Genomic DNA, 18209 nt, shown 5'->3' on the forward strand with positions numbered 1-18209 from the left:
TCGAAAAGTCCTCTACCATTTTGCAATTTTCGCAAAAGTCAGCGAGTTATTAATTATTAAAAATCGCTGTCTTAGGCCGGCCCACTGCCCAATTCAAACGTGCGGCGAGATCGATCGATCGTTACAACTCTCTGCGCGCCTAGTAACAATCGATCGATCTCGCCGCACGTTTCAATTGGGCAGTGGGCCGGCCTAAAACAGCGATTTTTAATAATTAATAACTCGCTGACTTTTAAGAAAATTGCAAAATGGTAGAGGACTTTTCGACTTAGTCTAGTCCACTCTATCCCACAATAAGCGTTGATGCGGGTATTACATAACACCCTGTATATAAAACTTTTACAATAAATATTAAAGACTACTCAAGTTCTTTTTATGTTCATTTATCGCTAAGATATCCAAAAAATGCAAGAAACCCGACCTAAATGCGTTAACTAGAAATTAAATGGTCAAAAAGTATAGAAGTTGAGTAACGTGGGTTACCACCACGCTTCAAAGGGTTAAAGGAAAAGCAAAGACATACATAAATGATTTAACAATTAGTTAATTTACCAAGAGGTTGGAACAACCTACCCTGAATCGTACAGGATAAAAAACGAAAAGAAAGGGACGTTAGGGACGCGAGCGATTTGTCAAAGTCTTCCGATTCGAACGTCGATAACAAAGAAACTAGTACGTCGCGGTGAATTCAACTTTGTTGTAAAAATTAACGCAACGCTCGTGCAGTTGTATAATTAATGTGTCTCGCCGATGTGTCGCGCCCAACGTTTGCACGAAGAATAAATATATTTCTTAAGAGAAATAAAATTAGACTCGAGCACGCCTTCCGAGAAAAATGTCCAACGTGAATCGAGGGAGGGAGGAGGGAAAACATAAAACGAAGCGAGTACGCCTTCTTCGGGGCGATAAAGCGCGCGTTACGATAAGTAACCATAAAGGTCAGCCTATAAATAAAGCACGCCGCGAAACGTGTCCTCTATGTAAATCGTCGCGCATTTACTGTATTACTGTAGCACGTCGCGCAAATCGGAAATCCGTCCGTCGCACATTTCCCGTTTCCCGAAAGCGCGCGACTGGCGCATGACGTGTGCAAGCCGCGCGCGCGTGTGCGATGATCGCGCTAACGAGAAAATTATCACTTCTCGTTTAGATACCTGCGCGCCGTCGCAATATCCCCGAGCGATCGAGGATAATCCGCGCGTATGTATCTGTAGCGAGAGAGACGGTCCGAAGAGCGATTCGTTCGACAGATACTCGACGAGCACGACGTGAACGCCGTGCGGATAAGAGAATTTATCTGGTGGAGTCCGAAAATGCCGCGTACCTATTGTCAAGATCCGCGAACACAATAGCAATAGATGTTAAGCGCACGCGTGACTTATCGAAGTCGGTGCTTGCGGAAATTGTAATTGTACGGTCAGAAAGGTTGTTCGACGTTTTACAATAAGTTTTCGGAATATTCCGAGGGGTAGACCGCTGAGGGATGTGTGCGGTACAGATTTGCGGCATTGTTACGCTGACAAAAAAGTTTTTTAAACTAGGTAAATATGATTGACTTAAAATTATTTTTTACCGAAGTAAATGTCTAGTCTATTTAAATTAAAATATCAAGTTTCAAGTAAATATATATATTACATAAGTAAATTAATTTAAATCGCTACATTTTCTACATGCAAGTCAAGATTTCATGTGAGATATAGAATACTATGTGTTAAATGAATTAGTTGTTTTAGTTAGATAAGAAATTCAATTTTCTTCGCTGTGAAAATTACATCTTACAATTAGTAAACATTTTATAGAATTAAAATAAATTTTTTAAATTTAAAATTATCTGCCCTTTGACATTCAATAAATACTTAAATTAAAGAAATACGTGTTTCGATTTGTTTATTATCTTTTAAATTTAATAAGCTATTAGGAATCACCTAATGAATAATTTTCTTAAGTAAAGTAATATTTTTTGGATTAAGCTATTTTTTTATCAGTGTACACTGACGAAAAAGATTTTTAAACTAAGTAAATAGATTGACTTAAAATTATTTTTTACCGAAGTAAATGCTTAGTCTATTAAAATAAAAATATCAAGTTTCAAGTAAATCTATGTATTACATAAGTAAATTAATTTAAATCGCTACACTTTCTACATGCAAATCAAGATTTCATGTGAGATATAGAATACTATATGTTAAATGAATTAGTTGTTTTAGTTAGATAAGCAATCCAATTTTCTTCGCGGTGAAAATTACATCTTACAATTAGTAAACATTTTATAGAATTAAAGTAATTTTTTTAATTAAAAATGATCTACTCTTTGATATTCAATAAATGTTTAAATTAAAGAATTACGTGTTTTAATTTGTTTATTATCTTTTTAATTTAAGTTAATAAGCTATTGGGAACCACCTAATGAATAATTTTCTTGAGTAAAATAATATTTTTTTCGATTAAAATATTATCAGTGCAGGGCATTTTTTGGACGTTAAATTGAGTCCTGCTGCGGCATTATAAAGGTAAAATAAGACAAACTAACATAAGATAATAAGATAAAGTAATGCTTACTTAGCATTGGTAGGCATTAGTGTACACGGTTTTAGTCAGCGGTTTACTTCTCGGAATGATTCGTACATATCATTCCTTTGCTCTAATGCGTCACTGCACATATCCGTGAGCAAAAGCTATAATCTCTCGCATGATGGATTGTCCCGCATTCGAACTGTATTTCCGAAATTTATCATAAAACGTCGGGCGACCTTTCTGACCACGACCGTGGTCAGTGATGGAATGATCGCAACACGTTTTTTTTTTTTAGTAAGTTTAGGAACGTGCGTTAGATTCAGAGTTATGTTCCTAAATCCTCTTCCCCGAGGAACATTTCACTCGATGACCATTCCGAAAGCATTTCGAGCGTTTTCGGTCTATTTCTCGAGTAAAATGTTCCTCAGAGAAAATATTTTGGAACGTAAACCTGAATCTAAATGCACGTTCCCAAACTCATTGAAAAAAAAAACAGTGTCACCATTCTGGTCCATCGCACAGATTCTACACGGCAGAAATCGCGCGCGTTTTGTTTACTCCTGTGTTACATTTGAAAACGGGCGTTTCCGCTAAACGTTCGGGCGTTCGTCGAGCTTTCTTTTATCCGGCGAAGAAATCACGCGAACATCGCGAGCGTAACAAACGCGCCACGTACCGTACAGCTTGATCTTCCCATCGTCGTTGGTCAGTATAATAATGTATCCTCCTAGATCGACCATTTTCGCTAGTAATTATCCGCCGCGTATACGTGGGGGTAGTCCGCTATTAGATTACCTCGCGCAGCACTCGGCGCGAGTGACGCGCTCGCTCGCGCAACGTGCACGGTGCAAATTCACTAATTACTCCGCGCACCACACGCCGGGTCCGCCCCGAAAAATCGGTCCGCCGTTATTAACGTCGTTAGCACATGCCATTTTCCCCGGTTTCCTCTTGCATCTTCACTTCATTTTAGTATCGACCTCGTGACCTACTTCGCGGCCGGCTAACAGGCGATTATATTTTTCGCACAGAAACGCACTTCTCTCTTCCTCTGTTTTCCCCGTTTCCGGCTGGCTTTTCCTTATCGCGCAGCCTGGCGTGCGTCTAACCGCGCCTCCCGTCGTGCATGCCGCATTTACGACCGTCGTATCGCGAGATCGTCGATCGGCCGTTTATCGGGAATCCAAGGCTCGCTCTCTCTCTCTTTCTCTCCGCTAAACGGACACTAAGGCATCTATGCTCCACACGAGGTTGGTATAAGAAAATTGCTACTACGACGAGAACTACGATACACGCTCGATAACTCGGAGCCACCTAAGAGATGGACTAAGGAACACATAATTATCTTTACGTTCGACACTCCAGCGGTGTGTGCCGCGATTTTATTATTACGTATTTATATCATCCCCTTTCGTACGCGCTCTCCTTTCTCCTCTCCCTCTTTTTTTTCTCTCTCTCTCTCTCTCGAAAAAGTCGCACGCTTTGACTCTCCCGTACGTCAGATCGTCGGACCCTCGCGGTCCGTCGCGGGGCGGAGGAGCGAGAGGAAACGAAGCGGCGCCTCCACGGGGCCCGTTATCGCGGGCCCCCCTACATCCTCACGGCGACGTGCCTTGCGAGCCGCGGCGTGAGGAAACGGACGATCGCCGGTTCACAATCCCACGGCGAGCCGGAGCGTCTTATTATTGATCACCGCTTCGACTAACGTTTCGTGTGCCGCTTCCGTGCACGCACCACCGGCCATCGTCCTGTCGTCGTCGACGTTCCGCATCCACCGCATCGGCCGCGCGCGGCGGCGGTGTGCGGTGCCGAAAACGCGTATTAGCTCCGACCAGCTGCTGCTGCTGCTGCTGCCGCTGCTGCTGCTGCTGCTGATGCTGCTGCTCCGATTCTGCTGTGCGCGCTACCACCCTTCGTGCGGTCGCACGTCGGCGACGATCGTTACGGGGCATCTGGCCAGCAACGCGGGGATCGTGCACGACGTCCCGGACTTGCCGCGGGATTCCCCGGCGACGATCGAGATCATCGCGCGCGATTCCCACCTCCTTGCGTTAATCACCACCTATCCTCGTCTCTTTCCCTCTCTCTCTCTCTCTCTCGCTCCTTCTATCCCTCTACCCCTCGCGGCTTATCGATGTTTACGCGCTTGCCGATGTGCGCGCGTTTCGCTTGAATCAGATCGATCTGCAATCGCGAGATCCCCGAATTGGCCTGTCCTCGCGCAGTTGTCCTCCCGGCAACGTAACAACTCCCACGGTGGGATGTTAAATCATCCTCGCGGGAACGACAAGAGCACGTCCCTCGTGTCGCCTGGCGTAGCGCGGCCGCGCACGAAGACGAGGATCGAAGCTGGTGCGCCGAGCTCCCGCGAGGATCCCGCGATCGACATGACCGCGCCACCCCGCGCGACGTGGCCCGCTCGTGGACGTTCCGACTTGCGTTCTCAGCTGTCCGACACACCCCCGCGCGTCCCGTCCCCTCGCGCGCCGAGGATCGACGCCGAGATTCTCTCGTCGGGGGGGAATTCCGGGTCCTCCTCTCGAACGACTCCCGCACGAAACGCTGCACTTACGCACTTGTACCGTCCTCTCTCTTCCTCTATGTTCTCCTCTTGTCCGCGTCACGGGTCTCCGGGTTAAGACTCACGCAACTGTGCCGTGCTCTATTTCTCACCCTCCAGCGTCACGACGGCGCGCAAACCACCACCCTAATCGCTGCCGCGCAGTGTGTGTGTGCACCTCGGGAGCGGCGTAACGTCTCGAATCCCCGGCCGAATCGCGAGTCCGACTAACTCGCGAGAACGGGCGGAGGGGGTGGTGGCAGCGGCGGCGGCAGTGGCGGTGGTGGCGGCGGTGGTGGTGGCGGTGGCGGCGGCGGCGGCAGCGGCGGCGACGGCGGCGGTGCCGTCCGCCTCGCGGACGACGTCGAGGCCCGACCCTGGGGGGCCGACGGCGCGAGATGCCCGCAGCGCGATGATGGGTGTGTTACCCCCGTGATACGTGCGCGTTGACCGACGGCGGCGGCAGCCCTGCCGACACCGCTCTCTCTCGCCGCTCGAGCAACCCTCCGGCAACCCTCCGCGCGCGGTGCCGCCTCCGACCCTCGCCACGGAGCGGCGTCAGCGGCGCGACGTCGCTCCGCGCCGGCGTCGTCCGCTTGGCGGCAATCCCCGGTCTTCGACTTTCGAGACCCTCGGCTCGCGTACGCCGCAACCTTCACGCCGCACAGCCGCGCGCCGGCTCCGGGGGATGCTGCGCGACGCGCCCCGAAGCGAAATCGAGGATGCGCGCACCCCCTCCTCCAGGGTGTGCGTTTTCTTCGCGACAGCCGCGAATTAGCTTCGGCAATCGTCTCTCTCGCGACTCTCAGCTGGCGCGGCTCAAGTCGCGTCAGCCCTGCCTCTCTCTCTTTCCCTCCCGTACGATTATTAATGAGATTTCCTCGGTCTGCGAAGATGAAAGACGCCCTCGAGAGCTAGTGGTATACCGAGGATGCTAAAGTCGTCGCTGGCGATATCTATCGTGTGACGAAAATTGCGCGAGAAAATGCTCTCTCTCTCATCACTGTTCGTTATATATTGTCACTACGTGTTAGGGGACTATGTTCTTTTTTTTGTATTATATTATACTTTCTACAATATTCAAATTGTTCATTGTACAAAAGTTCTTTCTCACTTGTAAGTATTTTTTATATGTAGCTTGTCTAACGCTTTAGAGGACTTGTCCCAGAGCGTTTAATTAAATTAAAAAAAAAAGTAAAAATATATTAACTAATAGAGATTTTTTATTAAAAATAATGGCAAATATAATTATATTTAATTCTAACACATTACAGTTATAATTTTATTTATCTTTTCAATTATCGAGTTATGTTTCCCTGTCCATGCCTTCCTGAATCCCTATACCTATCCGTATTCCGCTGTATAGTCTTATCCATTTTCCTACCTACCCGCGTTTCAACTTTTTGTTAATAAACCTGCAAGTCTTTCGTTAAAACCGCGACGCGATTTAATAGGGATTTAAGGGGGGTGGTTGCTGAAATAAAAATGATAAAAATAAATTCCAATTTATAGAAAATATCCGTCTATGGGAATCTGTCCTCCATGCGAAAGTTCAAGACGATTGTCTGCATAGTTGTCGAATAATTAATTATTAAAGTTATACTATTGCACATGGCCAACATAGCGAAAGTATTATCTCTATTTAATTCTTTAATTCTCGAAAGCATGTTAAAAATGATAAGAATTTCATAAAAATAAGTGCAAATACTTCTATTATATATTTACGAAGAATTTTGACGAATACTGAAATAACTTGTCTACGTAGTTATCAAGTCATTTCAGTATTCGTCAAAATTCTTCGTAAATATATAATAGAAGTATTTACACTTATTTTTACGAAATTCTTATCATTTTTAACATGCTTTCGAGAATTAAATTACAGATATCGTAATACTTTTGCTATGTTGGCCATGTGCAATAGTATAACTTTAATAATTAATTATTCGACAACCATGCAGACAATCGTCTTGAACTTTTACATGGAGGACAGATTCCCGTGGACGAATATTTTCTCCAAATTTGAATTTATTTTTATCATTTTTATTATATAATAGAATTATTTGCACTTATTTTTATAAAATTCTTATCATTTTTAACATATATGTATATTATATATATCTACATTATTATATATTTTTTATTTATTATATTTATATATTTTTATATTTTTATGTATATATATTTTTAATATATTGTGCCGAATTATTCGACGAGGCTCATTGTCAGTCGAACGAGGCGAATGTTCCGCGAGTGTTCGCGTCGTTCCTCGTATAACGCGATCATTTCCTACGAGAATCTTGATCGTCGTATTATCGGTGATTTCTTATATTACTAGTTCATATATTTTTTACGGAATTTATAAATACTAGAAATGATAAAACGCGCGTTTCGCGCGCGCAGTTTGTGGTCGAGCAGTGAATATTTTTGAGAATTTGTATACATGCAAAGAGAAGTAATGGTATGCGCAACGTCAATTTAAAATAAAAGTAATTCATCGCTCACTGATACGATTCGCAACAGCAGAGTTGTACATCGCTAACTATATATGTTAAACTGTAACAAAAAAATATAAATGTGATTATTATAGACTAATTATATAAAACTGAAATTATTGTATTAAATATACTTTATATTTTATACAATATTTTTTTAAATAGGCATTTATTAAAATAATTATATAGAATACTGAAAAAGTCTTCCTTTTAATTATAAACTCACAAAATTTTATACGTATGGTTTTGTCTCTAACATTTATTCGAATCCTCGTTCGAATCATTTAAATAAATAAAATAAAAACACATAACAGATGCTTTATTTTACACAAGTAGCAAATAACATTAAAATGTAACACACTTACCTCACCAATTTTCCGCCGTTGCCCGATGCCCCCAGGCCTCCTCCTCCTCTCATTGTCAGATTTCCTTGTTGCACTCACACAACACTCGCGAAAATCATCGATCGCGAAATTTCCGGCACTCCCGTACGCGATGTGAAATACCGCGAACACACGAAATATTATTAATTTTTGCGTTATCGGTTTCCAAGACTTTCTGTCATACAATTTACTCAAATTAACAACTTGCATTTTTGATTCGGAAGAATAGGATAATAGATAACTATTGAATTGATGATATAAAACGTAACGCGAGCATCGGAAGCATAATCTGCGATAAAGAAGTAGATATTATAATTTACAATCTTTGCCATTCAATCTAATCTTCGAAATAAATTATGTGAACGAAATTTCCAGCGATAAATAGTTGTTATTAATTGCAGCAGTTAATCGAGATATTTTTCGATTACACTTACATAATGTAACGACGTGTAATAAGCGACTTTCTTTACTTCCTGCCCGTTTGAGTTGCAAAGAATGACAGAGCGAATAACAGCGCGAACGCCGAAGTTGCACAAATTTCTCTCTTCCCGAAAATGGAACAGAATACACGAAACCGATAGATAATTAAAAGCGCGGTGCGTAAACGAGATGTAACCGCGACAAAGTACCCCGCTTTACATTCATATTTTAGATGAGTTAGTCTCGTGAAAATCTATGTATGTACGTTGATGAAAAGCCGTCGCCTCAACACGCAATTCGTTTCTCATTACAAGTTGTAGAAACCAAATAATTAATCGAGGAACGTTACCTGTTACTGATAAAGGTGTACAAATCAATAGTGTTTTATCCCTACATTTACCGCAATCGAGTCTTGGAAACTGATAACGCAAAATTAATACAACGCACGGACCGACTCTCGACACTGCTTGCCGCCTCGACGTTCGGCGAGCGACTGAGAACGCGGCGACCTTCAGGTACACAAGGCACGCAAAAACAACGTACGTCACCGCGCCGAGTGAAAAACAACAAAAACACGTTGAGAATTCGTTGGCCCGTCTACGTAATGGAAAATTCCGTACTTAATATTTTACATTACTTTGTTCCGTGACTGTTGCTACGTTTTGCGTATCATTCTGCGGACTTATTGATATTGGTTAAATTAAGGGTTAGTTCTGTTCAATTGAGAAAATATTTCGAAACAAAAATCGTTGTTACTGAAATTCTAATTACTAAGATTAGAGATTTTACCTCAATAATTGGTGTATACAAATGTATATTTTTAAATTGCAAATCTTTATTTACTACAAATCTAAAAGAGAAGTGAAGCACATCGCGCTTCGAAAAAACCAATCGGCATTGCATAAAAAAGGCCTCAACTATTCGATATTAACGACATTCATTAGAAATGTACATTTGTATACACCAATTATTGAGGTAAAATCTCTAATCTTAGTAATTAGAATTTAAGTAATAACGATTTTTGTTTTGAAACATTTTCTCGATTAAACAGAATTAATCGTTAATTTAATCAATACCAATAAGTCAATACCGCTTTTAATTATCTATCGATTTCGTGTAGTTCCATTTTCGGGAAAAGAGAAATTTGTGTGACTTCGGTGTTTGCGCTGTAATTCGCTCGGTCGTTCTTCGCAACTCGAACGGGCAGGAAGTAAAGAAAGTCGCTTATTGCACGTAATTTGTATGGCAGAAAGTTACACGATATTTGCTAATAATATTTTGTGCGTTTCGCAGTATTTCACATCGCGCACGGGAGTGTCCGAAATTTCGCGCGATCGATGATTTTCGCGAGTGTTGTGTGAGTGCAGCAAGAAAATCGGAGAGGAGGAGGAGGCCTAGAAGGCATCGGGCAACGGCGAAGAAATTGTGAGGTAAGTGTGTTACATTTTGAAAGCATCTGTTGTGTATTTTTATTTTATTTATTTAAATGATTCGAACGAGGATTCGAATAAGTGTTAGAGACAAAACCATTCGTATAAAATTTTGTGAGTTTATATTTAAAAGGAAGACTTTTTCAGTATTCTATATAATTATTTTAATATGCCTATTTTAAAATGCCTATTTTAAAAAATATAAAATATAAAGTATATTTAATACAATAATTTCGATTTTACATAATCAGTCTATAATAATCATATTTATATTTTTTTTTTGTTACAGCTTAACATATAGAGTTAGCGATGTACAACTCTGCTGTTGCGAATCGTATCAGTGAGTGATGAATTACTTTTATTTTAAATTGACGTTGCGCATACCATTACTTCTCTTTGCATGTATACAAATTCTTAAAAATATACAATGCTCAATTACAAACTGCACGCGCGAAGCGCGCGTTTTGTCACTTCTAGTATTTCTAAATTGCAAATCTTTATTTACTATGAATCTAAAAGAGAAGTGAAGCACATCGCGCTTCATGAAAACTAATCGGTATCGTGGTAAAGAGGTAACTGCAAAGTAACGATTCGTCACTTGTTGAGTAACTGTAACTGTAGCGCGTTACTTTTCAGAAATGGTAACTTGTAACTGTAACTAGTTACATTTTTAGCGAAACAACTGTAACTGTAACTAAATACTTTTATAATGTGACTTTCCTAACCCTGATATTTACTCTAATATAATCAATTAATTCACTCCAAAAGAGTGAGATTCCACTCGAAAAAATTTTGCGAGTATATTAAAGCTGGAAAATTCGATGCATTCGTTCTTGATACACGTCAAAATATACGAGACAGCTCGACAAATACACGGCACTCGCAACGCAAGAAGAAAATTGACTTAGCATCGATTATCCCGTAGCTCCCGATATTACGAGTTCCGTCACGGATTCGAAAGTCAAATACTATTAATGAAAGAAAAACGATGCGATACTCGCAATGACCTGCCCCTCGCCGCGTCAAGTATTTTCAGATGTCGATGTATTAAATTCCCGTTACTTATGCGTCTCTTTTCATAAGCGCGATTTTTTTCTCATTTATTACCCGATAAATAGCTGACGCGAGGTAAGCGCAGAATCTCTGACCGAGTCTTTATTACGGTATACAACTAGAATTTCAAATATCCTATATTAAATTCACGAATATAAGATCATCTTCTCCGAACACAATATTGGATCTCCGAGATATTTACACAAGGGGGTTACTCTATGCTCGGAGGGCCACCTCTCGCTACGTCGCGAGAGTAGAATAGAAAACTTATATTACGTTTGCGCTTCTCTAACTTCTAACCGTCAGAAACCGGCGTGGAAACATATTTTTCCAGAAGCTTTCATTTCGGTGAGATTTTAGATTCGCTTGTCAAAGTCTTGTGATCTTTTTGCGAGTCGTGAGAAAGATATCCGTCTATCTTTGGCGATCCCTTAATCAGAATCTCTTAACGAGACGCACTTTTACGGTACTCCATTCTTCGTATCACCGCAAGTAAATAAATTCTACCTCTATCGCGAGAAGGAACGTAAAATCAGTCTCATATTGAGTTTATAAACGTTCACAGTATCCTTCTAAATCGGTGCTCGCGGAGTCGTGAAACAGTCTTTACGCATCGTAATCTGTTATGTGTGAAACTCCGTGTTAAAGCTTTCGCAAGGATCGATCTTGGCTGTGAGAGTGAAAAGGAAACTAAATCTTTGCAACTACGGAGCAGCATTCTTTACCGAGCAATTTAACTTTTTGGCAGTTGAAATGATCAGAAGTATGAATAAACTCTGAACTTCAGTGTATAACTGAAGGAAACGGATTTGTAAATTAGGTGTTCACGGGGTCGAAGGTGAGGAAGAGAAAGCCAGAACCTTCGAATATCGCTTCAATATTTCGTGTATTATTTCGCGCCTTTAATTTAGAAGCAGCCAACAAATTGTACTCGAAGCGACGAGAGTTTTGGACGTACAGATTTCATGTGTAAATCGCGCGAGACATATCTGTCTTGCCGGTTAACCGAGCATCGATAGCGAATCGCGAGGATTCAGCGATAACGCGGGGGTCTAGATCGCTGATTATTCACAGAGGACGATCGCGATTTTGTCCCGTAATTGTCGCGAATCAAGAAGGAACAATACGATATGCTGTCGCCGCGTGAATGATAGGCGCAATGAGAATAGGCTGGCTTCGATCAAGTGTTTACGGCGCTACGTTATTTTTCGGAATCGACATAATCTGTTGATTAAAATCGAAACTATCCTCCAAGTTCATGCATATGCATTAAGAGCATGCCGCCCTCATTGTCAGCGAAACGGATATCCGTGCATCCTCAAAGATAATCGCAAGATCGTAACTTTTTCTGCAGATTTTAATATGCATAAGGCGCCTTTGACATGTCTTTGAATGTTTAATAACTTCTTAGAAGCATCTTATAATATCTTAATAACTTTCTGGCGTCAATCCTGGCCTCGATCCTCCTTCGAAATTTCGAGCTTTCATTTATTAAGAACAAAACTATTGGATAGTCCGAAATTATTTCTATATTAGTATAAATTCATGAATATTAATATAAAATAAATATAAAGTTCAAGAATTTTTAGAAGAAACGTCCGTTTGTTTCTAGGGAACCGTGAGATTTTCCTACGTTCCTGCGGTTTACACGTGCACGGGAAACGCGTGCAAACCAAAGGCGAGACGGAGAGAACTGCAAGACCATAAGATCAATATAGAGGATGTTAGTTCGGTAACTGCCTTACTGGTCTCTCTCTCTCTCTCTCTCTCTCTCTCTCTCTCTCTCTCTCTCTCTCTCTCTCTCTCTCTCTCTCTCTCTCTCTCTCTCTCTCTCTGCCTCTCTCCCCAGCTTCCATCTTATGTAATTGCATTATCGTGGTATCGCCGCACGGAATCAACGTCGCCCTATTGTCTGCGATCGAGAGCAACGTTTAACTTCAAGTACGGATTAATAGTAACCCGCAGGCAATCGTGAGGCGAGCTCAAGTCCGCGTTCTAGTTAAACAAATCTTACTACTGAGGCGAGAACTATGTTGAAAATTGAACGAATCGCGCGCGCTTGTGCTAATTTAATTCCCAATTAGGCGGCGATTCTACGCCAGTGTACGCGCGCGCGATTAAATTTTTAATATACATATAAATCCGACGAGAGCAGGTTTGCGACGTGATTGTTTTCACACTTTGCGTACACTTTGTACGTATTTCTGCGACGAATGCACTCTGGGGGAAAAAAAGACAGTTCGCAACCCATTTTGGGGCCCACAGCTAGTAATCGAATTATTTGGATTGTTCGTAGCTCTACTCTGGGAAAAATTTTGACCGGTTTTTACTTGCAGTTAAGCAACTTAACATTTCGGTTAGTGCCTCTTAAGTGAAAATTATCCTTGCGTTACTGAATGTCGACAGAATTAATTGAGAGAGTTGATTAGTGTTACTTAAAAATCTTGGATATAGATAAGAATAGCTAATTGCGATTTTTAGTTACGCGGGGTAAAATTCGTAAATGAGTTACGAACCATCCAAATAATTCGATTACTAATTGCGAGCCCCAAAGTGGCTTGCTGTCTTCTTTTCCCAGAGCAGATGAGCGTTTCTACGAAGAAGAATCAAATCCTAGCAGACTGAATCTTCTCCTCGATTATAATTCGCGTGTGAGAAGATAATTGTATGATATTTTAATCCTTTATTCTATTAAATAAATACACTATAATTTTCGTTACCGACAGATGCGAGGGATCGATAGCTTTAACGGGACGTCGCCAAAGATCAATGTCTTCAATGGAGCCTCCCAAATAACACGTCTGTCTAAAGGCTCGGGGTCCGGGCAAGACCAACATTTCCGTGCTTGAATTACCGACACACTTTGTCCCTAGGTGCGAGTCTGGGCTAAATGTATTCGATTTTATCGACGGACTTTGACGAACGCTCGTGCGAATTCGTTCGCGTCGAAAGGCGGAACGGTGGACGGAAAGGCGAATAAGAACAATCCGCGGAATTAAGTCAACGCAATGCGTAAATATACTCACCAGAGGGTTGTACTCCGTCGTCGCCCGATGCCTTCCAGGCCGCCACGTCCTCTCTCTCTCTCTCTCTCACGAGTGCCTTCCAGGCCGCCATGTCCTCTCTCGCTCTCTCTCACGAATCCTCTCAGATTCCTCCATGTCGCACCGGCAATCGGCACAGCGCGACACCTGCGAAAAAGGAACTAATTATATTCAAGTACCGCGCGACGCTGCACTCCCTCGCGTCAACCGACGCGAGCTCCGTTGCAACGAGAACGCGAAAAAGAGATGCAATCGCGCGCGGGAATACGGCGGCGTCGCGCCAAATGGCGGGAACGTTCCGGCGAGGAGGACTCGTGTCGGGAGATACGCGCGGCTTGACGCGTCTCGCAACCGAGGCGTGCGACGGGGCGGTCTCGCGTTTCTCTCGCCGCGCGTGGAAAACCCGGATATTTCTACGCGCGCGAGGGGACGCGAGCGAAAACTGAAGCTCGGGTACCCGCGGCGCTGCGAGGATCCGGGCTGCGCCGAAGATCTCGGCCGGGGTTCCTCGCGAGATTTACGCGTCTCGGTGGATCGCCGACGCGTGAATATCGAATAATCTACGCCGCGGCTGCTCCAACCTGATCGCGTTACTCACCGCCGTCGTGAGAAGCGTCGCGGGAAGCGTCGCGACGACCGTCGGCGCGGAAGACCGGTCCGCTGCGCGTCCGCGGCGATGCCTCTCGAACAGACCAACATGGCGCCGGTACCCGGCGACCCTCGCGCCACTGCGCGTACTACGCGAGTCGAGTCAACGACGCGACTTGAGTATCCAGCTTAATATTTGCACTCAGTGCGCACTCCTTTATTAACAATACTGAAAAAAAACTAAAACCCATAAATATACGTCAGTATTATCCCATTGTTAATATAAGAAGCATGTAATCTTTCCAGAATTGTCCTGTGCAATTAAATCTGGCGTTGCATTTTCCCTCTTTCCTCTTCGATTTTTTATTATATGCCTACTCGTTAGCAAAAATATGATATTTACAAAAGAGTTTAGCGTGATTACAATAAATAGAGGTAAATTGAAATTAAATACGCCGAGACACACGAAGTTGGGCGCGAAAGTACCGCGCGTCAGTCTACGGCCAATCAAACGCGCGCGTTTGGCGCGAGCGTTCGTGATTGGTCGGCTTCTCGCGTGCCACAGGAACGACAGACAGTCGCTGGAAGCGAGCTAAGTGGGAGTGAATTACCTCGAGCGTCATCACGTCGGGACGATACTATGCTCGACAAGTGCCATGCATATCGTAGATAACGCAGGAGGGCTGGGAGCGACGCAGCGTTTATGATAGATAAATCTCGGTTGATTTCCTCCCGACTGACTGTCGTTTCCTCCCTGCGACACACGCCGGACGGGACGCGTCGGATCAGCAGGTATGATGCATTCAGTGACCTATGCAACTGTTTGATTGTAATTAATACCACCCTTTGTTCTGTTCCTGCGCCGTCAAATTAGATGATCAATCGACGCTTATCACCTGACTCTGTTTCTCTCTATGCAAACAAGATGTTTCCGCAAGTCACTCTCGTGAGCCTGCTGTTCTTCTCCACTGCGTTTGCCAGTGTGATACATTACCAGCCGGAAGCCGTGCATCTTTCCTACGGTGGTGAGTTTTGTGAGGAGGATACACAAATAATGTAGTATTTTAAATCACCTTTTAAGCAGTAAAAACAATACAGCACTAGGGTATTGTATTCTGAGACTAATGTCTACAGACCAGTCTTGTTTACGATTAAAAGAGATTAATTTAGTACAATATATATGTGTTCGTGTGTTCTGAATATAATTTCCAGATAACATTCATGACATCGTTGTCACTTGGAGCACACGAGAGGATACGAAAGAGTCGATAGTGGAGTATGGCATAGGTGGGTTTGCTCTACGAGCTGAAGGAAACTCTACCCTCTTTGTCGATGGCGGAAAGGCGAAGCAAAAGCAGTATATCCACAGAGTGTGGCTAAAGAATTTAACGCCCTACAGCAAATACAGTAAGATACATCTCGCGCACTTTTACCGTTCGCCACTCGACCCTTGAGTTATCGCACTGCCAACGAACGTTTTGTTATTTGCCGTCAGTATATCATTGCGGCAGCCGTTACGGGTGGTCAAATGTGTTTTACACGAGAACCGCGCCCGAGGACTCTGCAGACTGGTCACCGCAGATAGTAATTTTTGGCGACATGGGCAACGAGAACGCGCAGAGTTTATCGCGGCTGCAAGAAGAGACCGAGACCGGGCTGTACGACACTGCCATTCACGTCGGCGACTTCGCTTACGACATGAACACGGATGACGCGCGCGTAGGAGACGAGTTTATGCGGCAAATTGAATCAGTTGCTGCTTACATACCGTACATGACTGTGCCCGGGAATCACGAGGAGAAATACAATTTCAGCAACTACAGGTATATTTAAGTAGCGATCATGCGCGACTTGCTGCCGATACTTGGCGCGACACGATCTAAGCTCGTTTCCTTTAATAATCTTCCAGAGCCCGATTTACTATGCCGGGTGACTCGGAAGGCCTGTGGTATAGCTTTAACATAGGCCCTGTACATTTTGTAGCTATAGAAACTGAGGCTTATTACTTTATGAATTATGGTATAAAACAAATGGTTAAGCAGTATGAATGGCTGGAAAAAGATCTGCGAGAAGCTAATAAACCTGAAGCCAGGTACTGTCAATTAAACTATAATACAACATAATGATGACTTGTAGAGGATTCATCATTACAGGGCTCGACGTCCGTGGATAGTAACGTTTGGACACCGGCCAATGTATTGCAGCAATAAAAATGCTGACGACTGCACCAATCATCAGAGTTTAGTCCGAGTTGGACTACCATTTTTAAATTGGTTCGGACTGGAAGATCTATTCTTTAAATATAAAGTAGATATGGAAATTTGGGCGCACGAACATAGCTACGAGAGGATGTGGCCCATGTATAATTTTCAAGTAAATGTCGTTTATAGAGTTTACTTTTGTGAAAAATATTCATTTGCTAATGATGGAAATTACCCTCGTAGGTGTACAATGGCAGTTACGAGGAACCATACACAAATTACAAAGCACCCGTACACATAATTACTGGATCAGCTGGTTGCAAAGAGGGTCGAGAGGAGTTCGTCCCGAACCTACCGCCGTGGTCCGCGTTTCATAGCTCAGACTATGGATACACAAGAATGAAAGTGTTCAACAAAACTCATTTGTACCTAGAACAGGTATGGAATAGGCAGAAAAATAGAATTAAAAAGAAACGCTGGAAATGTGATTTTCTTTTATAATTAAATCGTGGAATAACCACATACTTTCGTTTAATAGGTATCCGACGATAAAGACGGTGCTGTTATAGACAGAGTTTGGCTCGTGAAAGAGAAACCTTTGCCGCAGTACGTTTCACCTATAGATTTTCCTGTACATTAACGACAAAATCTAATTTTAATTAGCGTCCTATTACAAACCGGAAGAACAAACTAAATGATAGCTTAGAGACATTTATCGAACTATGCTGTTATAAATAGGAAATTTCTTTTACTTCGGCTGTGTATTATACGTACAATTATGTAATTGTAATTCGAATTTGGTACACATCTTACGTAGTTGAACATACTACGGTCGAAATGTATACATGAACAATAAAATGACATTTACGTATGAGCGAGTAAAAAATTAGTAAATGCAAAAAACGTATAATATAATCCTTTAATTGTTAAAATATAAATATATGCATATATATAATTATTATAAGTATATATAATAGTTTTAATAATATATACACAGATACATATAAATATATATGTATATGTGTATATATAATATGTATATATATATAGATGTATAGTATTAGTGTATAAGATTTCATATATTTCCATCTAACTCTCATAATTAATCACTATTTAATGATACATAAAGATATATAACGAATAGCCTTGACTGGTTTTTTTTTAGGAAAACACATTTCCGATTTAAAATTTATTAAAATTAGACATGTGTGAGTTTTCGAAGCTTTACATATCACGTATTATACGAATTTCGGATGAAACTCATTCGAGCTGTTATATTCGAAATACTCCAATTGTGGCTAACATTTTCAACCTATGATTTATTGAATTATCTGTAAGTTTTCACGTTTTCTGAATATTTATTTAAGAACTTTAAATTAGTGAGAAAAACGAGTTTATCTAAATAATCTAAATTAAATATAGCGCAAGTGTTTAGTCCAAACGAGTAAAAATAGAATAATGACCGATTACTCTATATCGATGATTATTCTGCATTTTTATATTTGCATCCGAATGCTACTACAT

General features: G+C 42.1%; 2 protein-coding genes across 5 annotated transcripts in view; one reads left to right on the forward strand and one right to left on the reverse strand.

The window, feature by feature from the left end:
* The window catches only part of LOC105565921 (MAGUK p55 subfamily member 5-A), a 92774-nt gene extending 78790 nt beyond the window's left edge, over positions 1 to 13984 (reverse strand). For 2 of the 3 annotated variants that reach the window (XM_012019508.1, XM_012019507.1), the window contains exon 1: positions 13879 to 13984. In XM_012019508.1, the coding sequence (XP_011874898.1) occupies positions 13879 to 13969 (91 nt within the window). In that variant the 5' untranslated portion in view covers positions 13970 to 13984. Of the gene's footprint in view, positions 1 to 3190; positions 3331 to 13878 lie in introns of those variants that run through there. The other variant, XM_012019510.1, reaches the window with a different exon arrangement.
* Positions 13985 to 15059: 1075 nt separating this feature from the next.
* Positions 15060 to 17571, forward strand: LOC105565922 (iron/zinc purple acid phosphatase-like protein). Of its 2 annotated transcripts, none has more exons than XM_012019511.1 (8): positions 15060 to 15276; positions 15359 to 15509; positions 15697 to 15891; positions 15980 to 16307; positions 16394 to 16576; positions 16638 to 16857; positions 16929 to 17123; positions 17224 to 17571. In XM_012019511.1, the coding sequence occupies exons 2-8, from the start codon at positions 15359 to 15361 to the stop codon at positions 17323 to 17325; spliced, it is 1374 nt and encodes a 457-aa protein (XP_011874901.1). In that variant the 5' UTR covers positions 15060 to 15276; the 3' UTR covers positions 17326 to 17571. The 2 variants fall into 2 exon arrangements, with proteins under 2 accessions (XP_011874901.1, XP_011874902.1); XM_012019512.1 differs by having other exon boundaries at positions 15410 to 15509.
* Positions 17572 to 18209: the final 638 nt, after the last annotated feature.

Source organism: Vollenhovia emeryi, unplaced genomic scaffold (assembly GCF_000949405.1).
Source record: "Vollenhovia emeryi isolate VEMERY1.0 unplaced genomic scaffold, V.emery_V1.0 DF939148.1, whole genome shotgun sequence".
NCBI classification, from domain to species: domain Eukaryota; kingdom Metazoa; phylum Arthropoda; class Insecta; order Hymenoptera; family Formicidae; genus Vollenhovia; species Vollenhovia emeryi.

Excerpts from the sequence above, each read along its gene's own strand:
- LOC105565922 (XM_012019511.1), top strand. The coding sequence starts at position 15,359 with ATGATCAATCGACGCTTATCACCTGACTCTGTTTCTCTCTATGCAAAC. Across the intron at positions 15,892-15,979 it reads AACGCCCTACAGCAAATACA|TATATCATTGCGGCAGCCGT; the intron begins GTAAGATACATC and ends ATTTGCCGTCAG. Across the intron at positions 16,858-16,928 it reads GGCCCATGTATAATTTTCAA|GTGTACAATGGCAGTTACGA; the intron begins GTAAATGTCGTT and ends TTACCCTCGTAG.